Raw genomic sequence first — 12,881 nt, 5'->3', positions numbered from 1 at the left:
CCAGTATTAATAGCACTGAATAGCCTTGCATCATCAAAGCCTGGCAAATCCTCTGTTTTCTGGGGGCCACAGACTTTCTTTTTAAGTTTGCCCCCAAGCACTGCATATGGGTACCTTTTCATCTACACATACAATAGAAAAACAGAAATATTACAAGGAACAACTCTCTGAAAACAGGGGAATTCCAGACACGAAACAATCAGGGCCAGCTAACATCTCCCAACAAAAGATTCCCCTAGGGAGGAAGCAGCCAGGCTTTGAAGCTGGAAGGCCATTACATGCTAATCTTTCTGGCTAATTGCAGTGTTCATACTTGCCTACAACAGATAAAAAAAGGAACAACCAGAAATATTGTATATCCACAAGCTTTAGGACAGGGGTCCCCGAACTAAGGCCTGGGGGCCGGATGCGGCCCTCCAAGGTCCTTGACTTGGCCCCCGCCCTCAATTTTATAATATAATATTTTATATCATTTTAAATAATATAATATATTGTATATACATGTAATATTAATAATAATATTTTAATGTTATACAATATAATACTAATAATAATACCATATAATAATATTAATTGTATATTACATATAATATTACAGTATAATGGTATAGTTCAATATAGTAATATATAATGATAATATTGTGCTATGATAATACAGTAGAGTCTCACTTATCCAAACCCCGCTTATCCAAGCCTCTGGATTATCCAAGCCATTTTTGTAGTCAATGTTTTCAATACATCGTGATATTTTGGTGATAAATTCGTAAATACAGTAATTACTACATAGCATTACTGCGTATTGGACTACTTTTTCTGTCAAATTTGGTGTATAACATGATGTTTTGGTGCTTAATTTGTAAAATCATAACCTAATTTGTTGTTTAATAGGCTTTTCCTTAATCCCTCCTTATTATCCAAGATATTCGCTTATCCAAGCTTCTGCCGGCCCGTTTATGTTGGATAAGTGAGACTCTACTGTAATAAAATATATTGTATGTATATACAGCTGCTCTGAGTCTCCTTCGGGGTGAGAAGGGTGGGATATAAATGTAATAAATAAATAAATAAATCCCTCCTTATTATCCAAGATATTCGCTTATCCAAGCTTCTGCCGGCCCGTTTATGTTGGATAAGTGAGACTCTACTGTAATAAAATATATTGTATGTATATACAGCTGCTCTGAGTCTCCTTCGGGGTGAGAAGGGTGGGATATAAATGTAATAAATAAATGTAGTAAATGAATAAATAAATAATTTTAGACTTAGGCCCAAAGTCTGAAATGACTTGAAGGCACACAACAACAACAAAATCCTAATTAACCTGACTATCTCATTGGCCAGAATCAGGCCCACACTTCCCATTGAAATCCTGATAGGTTTATGTTGGTTACAATTGTTTTCATTTTTAAATATTGTATTGTTCTTTCATTGTTGTTGTTGTTTTGCATTACAAATAAGACATGTGCAGTGTGTTCGTTGTTTTTTTTTTCAAATGATAATTCGGCCCCTCGACAATTTGAAGGATTGTGGACCGGCCCTCTGCTTTAAAAGTTTGAGGACCCCTGCTTTAGGAAATAATATATACTAACTACCACCAATTCTTCAATACTTTATTTTCCATACCACCAGACTTCACCACAGCAACGTGTGGCCGGGCACAGCTAGTACTTTATAAACTCATGTATAACTCTAGAAATGTTAGTCAAAACATAACCCAAAAATCTGGGTCTACATACCCATGGATCAAAGTAAGTGCTGTACCTTAACTCTTATCAAAAAGGAACCATTCCTTTCTCTAAGTAGAATAGTGAATAGCGAAAGCTTAGTCAATCCAAGGAAAACATTAAAGAAGCATTGATCCCCTTTGCTCTCTCCAGCTTTTGGAATGCCTCAATTAGAAAATAGCAGTGGACAGGTTGACTTAAGTCACTTGAGTGCTTCCCCTCTCCCTGGAATGACCTGCAATTTGTCCATTGATCATATTAAAATATATAATTCTGGGCCAAAAATGAACCCTTCCCGTGAGGCTTCATGCTGACTGTTATTGATGAAGTGTTCTATGACAGAGAAATTTGAACATGGGAGACTACTCGTGTTCAGACTGGAAATGCTGGGGACAGCGTGGGAGCAAGTTGGAAATGTACGCTTTCTGGCATATGATAGGCAATGCAGGCAATGTGAGGTATTGGGTGATGGATTCACCCCATTGCTGCACACTTTGCCCCACTGCCTTATGAATTCCCCACCTGCCCCCCACATCAAGGACCTTCATGTGATGAGGTCCATGGAGCAATCAAACTGGGTTTTTAGAATGATAGATAATGAGCGTGATGTTCTGAAGAATCAGTGCACCAAGAGTGTTTCTAAATTTCTGAACACACATCGAGCCATCTGCATGTGACATCCTTAGAAATAATGTGTGTAGGAGGTGAAAAACGGTCTAATGTTTACAGTTTATTCAAGTGCATTTCAAATTATCTTCTATTTCAGCTCCCTTATATAGATTTATATTTTCTTCTATGAATAAGTGTATCTCGGCCTGTTGCACTAAATTGGCAATATATTGAAAATAAAGGGATACATGTTGAATTGTTCAAACTCTGAATCATGCAGGGAATTGTTCCTTCACAATCCTTTACCTTGTTCCCTTGAAAAACCCCACAACAGATCTATGAGTCTAACACTTGGCTGCAGACAAGCAGTGAGTATGCAATTCCCCCTCTCCATCTATTTAGGAAAAGGTTGCCTCACTCAGATTATAAGGACATATTTTTCAAGATTCATTTTGTACAGCCAACCAAGAAAATGCCACATACTTGTTGCTGTGAAGAGTGGAAACAAATCACTTTCAAATGTTCTGGATTCATTCCATTTGACATTACAACACAAAGACTGGGGAGAACCGCTCATCCAAATCATGGTTTACATGTTTTCTCCTAACACTCTCTCTCATGCAATGTTGATATTTTTTTCTTTGCTAGGCTGTGTGTGTTGAGAATTCTTGCATGATCCGAGGAAGTAAAGAGGGGAGGAATGGATTTATCCATGTTTTCAGACAACTAATTCAACCAGCAGAAAAGACTCTTCATGAAACACTGAGATCTGATAAACGATTCAGGTAAATTGATTTTTTTTTTACCCACATCAAATGCTTGACATTATGATACAGATTTTGGTTTTATATACTGAAACTGATAGATGCCAAGCCAAAATTTGAAATACTGAGTTTCAAATTGTTTTTTTCTGAAGGAGAAATGAAATTCCTACAGTTTCCTGAAGGATTACTATCAATAGTTTTGATATAGAATCTAGGCCATAATACTTCGAAGATTCTGCCTGGCAAGAAATAATTCTGCCTGGCAATTAATAGCCATTTAAATTAACTGAACAAAGCAGTTGAAGACAAGGACAGAGGCATTTTACTGTTTATCCTGATCAGAGATGGAGGCTTATGGGCTTGCAAGTCAGAACACATGTGCCCCTGCAAGAGCCTAAATAGAATTGGTTCCATTGTTACAATTTAAATTTCCTTCATTCTGCATCTGGTTGCCCAGGATAATAATAATAACAACAACAACAACTTTTTTTATATTCCACCACTATCTTCCCGAAGGGACTCGGGGTGGTTTACAAATCACTCCAGGGTGCACATATAAAAGTACAAAACAAGTGTTGTTGTGTGTTTTCTGGGCTGTATGACCAAAAAAAGAAGCCTTGGGTCAGTGTTGAGGGAAGCTAGTTTCCTCCAAAGTTTTTCTCTATTTACAGAGTCAAATGTCCCCTAAGATCCAAGAAGGTAACACTTACTTTTGTTAGGGTTATTTTTTGAGTATTTGTTGGCTAAGTGGGCCAAGACATGGGCCTGGTCGAGTGTTGATTTCCCCTTAGAAAATCCCACTTGCTCAGGGCCAGTTATGTTTTTTTGTTTGACCCATGACTCTAGTCTAGACAAGAGAAGCTTGGCATAAGTCTTCCCTATGATAGAGAGCAGGCTAATAGGTTGGTAGTTTGCTGGATCATTTTGGTCACCTTTTTTAATATTGGGACCATTACGGAGGAGGTCCATGTCTTTGGCATTTTCCACGTTTCATTTATCCTTATAAAGATATTTGCTAGTAGGTTTGCCCACCATATTGGGTTTGCCTTCAATATTTAGGGGATAATAGCATCACTACCTGGGGCCTTGTTTGACTTTAAGCTCTGTATTAGGTAGATGATTTCTTGGCATGTAACTGGCTTCCAGCTTGGTCCCGCTGGAACATCACTTTCGCCATTTGCTTGGGGAGAGTTTTCTTCAGCAAACACTTCCGAGAAGAACTCACCCCATCTCTCTAGGGAGATGTCTGCCCTAGGTGATCCCTGGGGGTAATTTGTTCTGTTTACTATTGACTAAAATTTCTTGATATTGTTTATTTGGGATGCCTCCAGCAGTTGCTTCCAGTCGGCTACAATATGGGATTTATGTTTTTGGCCCATAAGCAGTTTCAGCTGCTGTCTGAACTCTCGAATTTTTGTGAGGAGGAGATTGTTTGATGTGAATTGATAATCATTGTAGAGTGAGCGGATCTGTTTGTTTGCTATTATTCACTCTTTACCTAACCAATTTTTGGGTCTGACCCTGGGTTGCCTCAGTGTTCTTTGCCAATCGTATAGTTTTAAAAAATAGATTTTTTATAAGGGATTCAAACCCGGTGATCGCCTCCTCAAAATCAGGGTTTTCAATTATCATAGCTTCTGTGGACATCACTTCATAAGAGTCTAAGATATCTAGGCACATGCCTTTCATCTTAACATTCCACTTCAGTCTGGTGTATTGTGGGTAGGTTTGTTCAGGTGGGGAAGTACTGCTTCTCTCCAAATTCAGGGTAAGGGTAAGTGGGAGATGATCACAAAGCAAGTAATTGTCTATAGCAAATGAATCAGTGTCGCTAGCTATGGAAGGTGAAATCAGAAAATAGTCTATTACACTAGAACCCCTTGATGAGACGAATGTATATTCTCCGGAGTTAGGGAATTGTGTGAGTCCATTTAGCCAGAACAGGTTGAGCTGCGTGGCCAGTTTGATCAGGCACTTTCCGGTTTGGTTGCATAATTGGACCTTAGAGTGTCGGGCTTCTGGTGCCAATAGAGTTGAAAGGGTCTTCATCCAGGCCCTCTTCTCTCAACAAATTAACCAAACTAGACCCTATCCTTGCATTGAAGTCTCTCGCTATAATGAAGTCACAAAAGGGATTCTCAGATTTAAGCTCTAGTATATGTTAGTTTATCCCAATGATCGATTGTTTCATTTTTTCTTGGGCTACTTGGAATATAGGTGTTAACAAGGACTATTTTTCTGGTTGCAAAAGTTAGCTGGACGGCTTGTGCCAATGGTGGGAGATTTGTTAAACTGGAAACAGCTATGTTAGATGAAACAGCTATAGCCAGCCCTCCCCTTAGGGTCACCCAAGGACTTTGGTTTGGTGGCAAATAGGTTGAATGTGAAGTACCCTAGGATATCAACACTTTTTAAGGCCCAAGTTTCTCGAAGAGCGATTACCAATGCGCTTTTGAGGAAATTTTAAAAATAACAATTTGACGCTTTACCCACCCAGCCAGCTATGTTCCACGATATGAACAAGGTTTTAGAGCTTGTCATTGAGCTTTTCCTAGCTGGGTTTTAGATACCTTAAGCATCGGGCTAGGGACTGTACTGGTTTGCTCAGATGGAGTAGATTGGTACGAGCCAATCTCTTTTGGTTGAGTAAGCCCTGAGAGTCTACAAATATGCAGCCATTTGCTCCCTTATCTAACCCCATTTACGCAGGTGAAATTGTAAGAGGTGGTTTGTCGGTTGCTTCCCTTTGGGGCACTTTCAGAGTGATGCGTAATTCTAATTCAGCTGTGCCTATTTCTTGTGCCCATATTGGGCCGGTTGGGGGTGAGTAGTTATAGATAACTCTTAATGCTGGGGGGTCGGGCTCCAGTTCGCCACCTTCTATTAGGACCGAATTAAAGTTCATGAGCGGAGTCTCCTGAGTTGCGTGTTCTGCTTCATGTGTGATTTGACTCTCCAGGTGGATAATGTTTGTGGCAGCTTTTGGATGACTCTGTGCTGGTCGTGGGTTTGGTTCAGCTATGTCTTTGTTTTGTAATCTCGCCATGCTTCGCCCAATATCCTTGGAGTGGGCCTTGAGGTTTTTATCGAACTGCAGAAGTTGGGTTTCTGGATCTGGATCATGTCCCATTAAACTTCCTGCACTCATATGAAAGTGTGTGGCTCTAGAGACTAAAGGGTGTATCTCAACATTATTGAAAACACAGCTTGGGGAAATGCCTTGTGCTGCAAGTTTTAATCTTAAATGCAGAAGCAGTGAAGGATGTGATCCAGTGAGAAGCCTAGTATGACCCTTGTTTGGTAGCTGTCAAAGTTCAACATTTCTACTGTATGGAGATCAATTTGTTTTGCTTCTCTCTTAAGTAGGGCTTGCAGGTGCCTCCTGGCAAGATAGATGGTGTTCCAGGGAGGGAGTTTTCCTCTGTAGTAGTAAACTGACTGACAAACTTTCTTGGGGGATAGCACCAGGTTTGAGGAGTTTGCAATCTTGTGTAGTAGCAGAGTAGACCCTTTGCACTTGATTTTATCCAAGGCTAGTTCACTAGCGGTCCTCTTCAATTGCCTGTCTTCCACCTGTGCTGTGATGATAGAGTCCACCTTATGGTTAAGCTCCCTAAGTTTTTTTGTAGAAATGTTCAACCGTGGTAGCAATAAGTTGGAACATGTGGGAGTAGCTTAGTACATCAGCCTGCTCCATGGCTTTCACGCTTATCTCACTGACTCTACTGGGGTTATTTGGAATGTCAGAGTTATTTACTGCATGCCCCGAGTGTGTAGTTAATTTATCTGGCTGGCATTCCACAGTATCATTTTTGGCAAGAGCAGAAAAGCGATCTGAATAGAAGTCAGTGATCCTCTTTTGCTTAGTTGTTGGAGGAGCTGTTGGGGGAGGGTTACCTTCTGTGTCTCTCGGATGCTTCTTTTGCCCCAATTAGCAAAGGAGTTCTTATCAGCAACTTTAAAGTATCCTATACTCAATAGGGCAGCTGAGAAACAATTTCATGAAGAGAAGTAGTTAAAAGTAGTTAAAAGTCTATTAAAAAACTTATCTGTTGATGAGCAGGGCCAGAGCTCCTCCAGCCAGCAGCAGCCTGCTCCAGCGCCAAACCGGAAGTCGTATTACAGTAGGCCCTTCCAGATGTAATCAAGACATGGACCACCATGGCCAAGTCAGGCTTTTTATGTTTGCAGCTGGTGCACAAGTTTTAACTGTGCGAAGGCCCTCCCAGCCACTGCCGACACCTGAGTCTCAAGCATCAGCAGGCAGTCCAGAAGGACCCCCAGACTGCAGACCTGTGTCCTCAGGGGGAGTGTAACCCTGTCAAGCACAGGTTTATTTACAGTATTTATATTTATTTATTTACATTATTTATATTCTGCCCTTCTCACCCTGAAGGGGACTCAGGGCGGATCACATTATGTACATATAGGGCAAACATTCAATGCCCATAAACACATCGAACCAAGACAGAGACAACAGACAGACAGACAGACAGACACAGAGGCAATTTAACCTTCTCCTGAGAGGATGTTCGATTCTGGCCACAGGGGGGAGCAGCTGCTTCATCATCCACTCTGATGGCACTTCCTCACTTCCTCATTCCAACATTGCCACCCTATACCCCGATCGGCCTCGTGGTTGACCAGGAGGATCTATGTCTTGTCTGGATTAATTCTCATCTTGTTGGCCCACATCCAGGCACTGGTTTAGGATCCGGCGAGCTTCACTGGAATTCAGTGGTAGTAGAGATGTGTGTCATCTGCATAGAAATGACACCCAACTCCAAAATTCCAGATGATCTCACCAAGCGGTCAAGACTGGCCAGGATCCACACTAGGATTGGTCCAGAGTGGAGGGTTTAGAGCTATCCCATTTGGGGGGAAGGGTTCAGCTTGGAAAATGTGGTTTAATCCAGTTTTATATTAAACAGATGTAGAGTGTGAAAAACAACAAAATAAGTACATTCTAGGCCTTTGTTCCTGCCAAGCAGGTTTTCCAGGTAAACGAAGGACACTTTTCAGCTAGTCTATTTAGGTTGCCTGAAACTAATAGCTCTCTGCCAAGACTCAGAGAATTTAAATAGAAAGGAACCGATATTTTACATTTAAGTGTAAGGAAAATTAAAGATATAGTTTGTACATTTTAGATTTGAGAAATGAGTGCAATATATAAACATTATGTTGTTGTTGTTTTTGTTTTTGTTAATATAAACTTGTGGAAACTCATGCTCTTAACTGGTTTATACAAATGTTAATTTACTAAAATCCCATTGTGACCCCATCAAGCACAGGTTGCCACCCTATACCCCGGTCAGTTGAACGACTGAACAGGAGGGCCTCTGTCTTGTCAGGATTAAACTTCAACTTGTTAGCCCTCATCCAGGCCACCACAGTGGTCAGGTACTGGTCAAGGACCTGAGGGGCTTCCTTGGATTTTGATGGAAAAGAGTAATAGAGTTGGGTGTCATCTGCATAAAGATGGCACCGCAATCCAAAACTCCGGATGACCTCACCCAGTGGTTTCATGTAAATGTTAAATAGCATAGGAGACAGAATGGAACCTTGCGGGATCCCAAAGGTCAAAGGCCAGGGGTCCGAGCAGATATCTCCTAGCTTCACTAACTGGGAACAATTCTCCGGGAATCCCTGGAGCTGCACAGCAACCACCTACTCCAGAGCCTTGCCCTAAAAAGGGGAGATTGGATATTGGACAGTAGTTGTTTAAAACCATAGAATCAAGGGACAATGGGATTTAGTGCATAGGGTATTATAAATATAAGTATAAAGAGAGAAACAATGTGGTGTAGTAATTGGACAACTCTGAAAACCAGATCTCAAATAATTGCTTGGACATCAGAATCCACTAGGTTGCCTCACAGGAAGGCAAAGGCAACCCTCCTTGACAAGAAAAACTATTCGCCTTCCGGTTGTCATAAATCAGGAACAACCTGGAGGCAAACAACAACAACAACAATAATAGAAAGGCATAAAATAACTAATTAATAAAAATATTCTCACTGGGGAAGTGTATCTAGCTTTTGCTGCAGAGGACAGAAAATAACAGACTGGCTTTAATTGTTTTGATTGATGCTTGTACTGAACTGCAGTACTGGCATGCAGGGCAATCCTATGAATCCTATGCATGCCTGCTCAGACACATATTCCATTTCATAACATTGTTGGGACCTTACTCAGATAGTTTCCCAAGTAATGCCCTCCAAAAGTTTAGCTGTGGCTCCCATCTGCTCAAATCGGTATGGCTAGTCATCATCATTTGCAGTACGTTCTCAAGTCACTTCTGACATGATAAAAAAAATCATGAATTATTAGAGTTGTAGTCCAAAATATCTGGAGGGTGCCAGTTTGTGGAAAGCAGATATCAAGGAACACTGACCCATTTATTTAAATCCATTACTTCTTAGTCCAACCAAAGGGAGCTACAACACGTATCCACATGCAGCTTTCTTTGAACATGTCACATTTTCATAACTATGTAGTGGCTTTGTTTCATACATTATTTTCCTTCCCAGCATATTCCTCAGCCTAGTAGAAGCTGCAAACTTAGAAGAAGTTCTGTCCCAACCCGGTGACTGGACTTTGTTTGTCCCAACAAATGATGCTTTTAAAGGCTTGACGGAACAAGAGAAACAGACTCTGATGAGTAAGTACATTGTAACAGAATTTGTGACAGGCTATGGTAGCTGATAACTCCTGTCACTCCTGATTTTGGACACATTTGAAGGAAGAATTATCCAAAATGCTGCACCTGTTTGGGGGTAAAGGGGCCAGTTCTCTATCCCAAAGAACCAGTAATTGCCATATGAAATGCCAAAAACAAAACTGGAGGTCTGCTTCTTTTTGAAGTGCTCTAGTGTGTGGAAGGGTCCTGAACTCTACTTAAGAAGTAAATTGATGCTGCAGAACTCTTCAGCACTTCTGTTTTGCTTTAGGAAATGCATCCTGCAAATTCTGGGAGACAGTTCCTTCTGCTGAGAGAGGAGTGTTGGGGATGTATTGACTCTTCCAAAGCTAGAAAGAAGCTTTTCAAGTGTTTGTGAAGTGAATATCCCTTAAGACAGCAGTCCTTTTACTGCAGTGGTTCCCAGGCTTTGGTCCTCCAGTTGTTTTGGACTTCAGCTCCCAGAAATCCCAGCTATCTTACCAGCTGTTAGAAATTATGGGAGCAGAAGTCCAAAATACCTGGAGGACCAAAAGTTTGGAACCACTGTTTTAATGGGATAACAATCCTGGCACCATTCTTTGCCCTTCTGGAGCAATAGTTACAAATAATGCAATAACTGGAGAAGAGTCCTTCCCACCCTTGTACGCTCACCTTAATTATGGCCCCTTCTACATTGCCATATAAATTCCAAATTATCTACTTTGAACTGGATTATATGGCAGTGTAGAAGAGGCCTATGTTTCTCACTGCAAGCCATGTGGATGCAGTTGAGCTATTTCTTACCTGTATACGCAGGCCTCAGCAAAGTTTTATTTGCACAAATGCTGCAAATAGGATCTTAACATTTTCTTTCCAAAGGAATCATACTTCTAATTTTGTTCATACTTCTAGAATAACATCTAAAGTGGAATTTATGCACTTCTCCCATGTGTAGATGTTATGAATCCCAGATACAATTTATAGCTGTAATTTCTTGGATTAATAGCACATTACTGTACCTCTGAGGAACTGCAAAACCTATCAGAGATTTATTTATTTATTTTATTACATCACTTCTACCCCGCCCTTCTCACCCATCAGGGGACTCAGGGCGGCTTACAATATAAACATACACATCAAAAAACAGTTTTCATCAAATTTAAAAGATCATATCTATCTTGTTAATTATAATAGTGTAATTTTCCTTTTGGTGAAAAGATTCCTTAATCTTGTTAGAGATTGTTGAGCCTGACTTCTGATTCACTCTTTGCATATATAGAGATATGGGAAGGAGGATAACAAGTTCTCTGTAGCATTTGTTCATGAAAACAAGATATTGGGCTTGATAAATTATTCATGCATCAGGATTTATGCTGTCCTTTCTCTTTACCAGGGGACCAAAATGCTCTCCGGAATATTCTGCTTTATCATCTGACTCGGGGAGTTTTCATTGGAAGTGGATTTGAACCTGGTGTAACCAACATTCTCAAAACTATTCAGGGTGGCAAACTGTACTTAAAAGTGGTGAGTAGTGAAAGTAAATTTTTGAAAATATTATCACATTTCCCATTTCTCCTCCCCCTCCTCCTCTTAAAATTTGTAGTCTGAAAAACTAAATGGAGAGCATTCCACACTTTGGGTAGTTCAAAAAACCCTCCAAAAATTTTATTAGTTTCCTTTTCACTTTATTTAACATTACTTGTAATAACATCCAAATTCATTTTATGATGGAGACTTAACGACATGAAATATTGGACATTATGAAAAAGCATGATTCAACTCTATTAGAGATTATGACAATTATTATTTAAATGTTATAATGTTCTATTTTCTTCTTTTCATCTTGGTTGCTTAATCCTTAGGTAAATGACAGTCTCCTGGTGAATGAACTGAAATCAAAAGAATCTGATCTCATGGCAACCAATGGTGTAATTCACGTCATAGACAAACTTCTGTATCCTGCAGGTGGGTTCTGAATTATTATATTCATAAAATATTTTGGTAAAGTGCTTTATGAAAGATAATCTGGTTTTCTGTAGCATCTGGCTATCAAGAAAGTTGACTTTTATCACTCATCCATAATGTTGGTCTTTATGAGGGGTAGGTCAACAAAGTACTTGTTATCTTGAACCTCTGAGTTGCATTGTTTTAGGAATGTAGTTCTCAAATAGCCAGTGTTTCTCTTGGGACTCCCCCCCCCCCCCCCCGATGCACTATAGTTGTCTCCCATCAGGTCTATACAGGTAATTAACAACAGCATCAGTTGCAGAAATATTCAGAAATTTTAGAAGTATGGCAGTATGGGAAAGTGGCATAGGGTGCTTCCAGGCTGGACTAAAATCTGTGTCAAAGTGGGTTTAAAAACCCCACATTGGCACAGATTTCAGTCCCCATATCAGCCAAAAAAACCCTTAGGTTTGAGGGGGGGGCTACATACCATCCCAATTAAAATCGGGATGGCATGCAGCCACCCTGAAGCCACCCAATTTACCCCTAAAAGTAAAATAAAAAGTACTTGGCCACCATAAGTTCCCTCCTTGCCGTCTTCTTACTCAAGGAAATGACAATGCCAAGAGAGGGGAGGTGAGGAGGGTACTTTTAACTTTACTTTTAGAGTTAAATTGGGGGGAATGGGTGGGCACCCTCACTGTCTTTTGAGTTCCAGGAACCAGACAAATCGAGACAGGTGCCAGGATATGGGCTTGTCTGGATGGGCCCTTAAATATGTTGCCAGCTAACTATCACCATCATGGAAACTTGAAAACTGCAACTTGACAAATGATGAACTGTAGCAACATATTATGTGCTTGCTGTTTAAACACACCCTGTGAATGTATATGTATGTTGGCATTATTGCCAAAGCCTTTTTTAAATATAAAAGACGAACCATTCTAGCTTACTTTTTGTACTTCATGGAGCAAATATTTATAATAAGGAAATGTATTCTGCCTGAATAACCTCTTCCCCATCTTTTAGTATATTTGATTTGCATAGATGAGGAAGCCACAATGTTTTGCTAATTTTCAGTGTGAAGTGAATCTGGAAATTGCATATTAAGGATCATTTGCGGAGAAATATGGAGAATAAAAAAAAGATTCAAAGAATAATCTATGTGTGTGAGAG

General features: G+C 40.1%; 1 protein-coding gene across 12 annotated transcripts in view; it reads left to right on the top strand.

Annotated features, from left to right (window-relative positions):
- The window catches only part of postn (periostin), an 83,496-nt gene that overhangs the window by 38,877 nt on the left and 31,738 nt on the right, over positions 1-12,881 (top strand). For all 12 annotated transcript variants that reach the window (XM_008103843.3, XM_008103839.3, XM_016991169.2 and 9 more), the window contains exons 11-14: positions 2,982-3,118; positions 9,628-9,758; positions 11,152-11,282; positions 11,621-11,723. In XM_008103843.3, coding sequence (XP_008102050.1) covers positions 2,982-3,118; positions 9,628-9,758; positions 11,152-11,282; positions 11,621-11,723 — 502 coding nt within the window. The remainder of the gene's footprint in view (positions 1-2,981; positions 3,119-9,627; positions 9,759-11,151; positions 11,283-11,620; positions 11,724-12,881) is intronic.

Source organism: Anolis carolinensis, chromosome 2 (genome assembly GCF_035594765.1).
Source record: "Anolis carolinensis isolate JA03-04 chromosome 2, rAnoCar3.1.pri, whole genome shotgun sequence".
NCBI classification, from domain to species: domain Eukaryota; kingdom Metazoa; phylum Chordata; class Lepidosauria; order Squamata; family Dactyloidae; genus Anolis; species Anolis carolinensis.
This window is presented reverse-complemented; position numbering and strand designations above follow the sequence as displayed.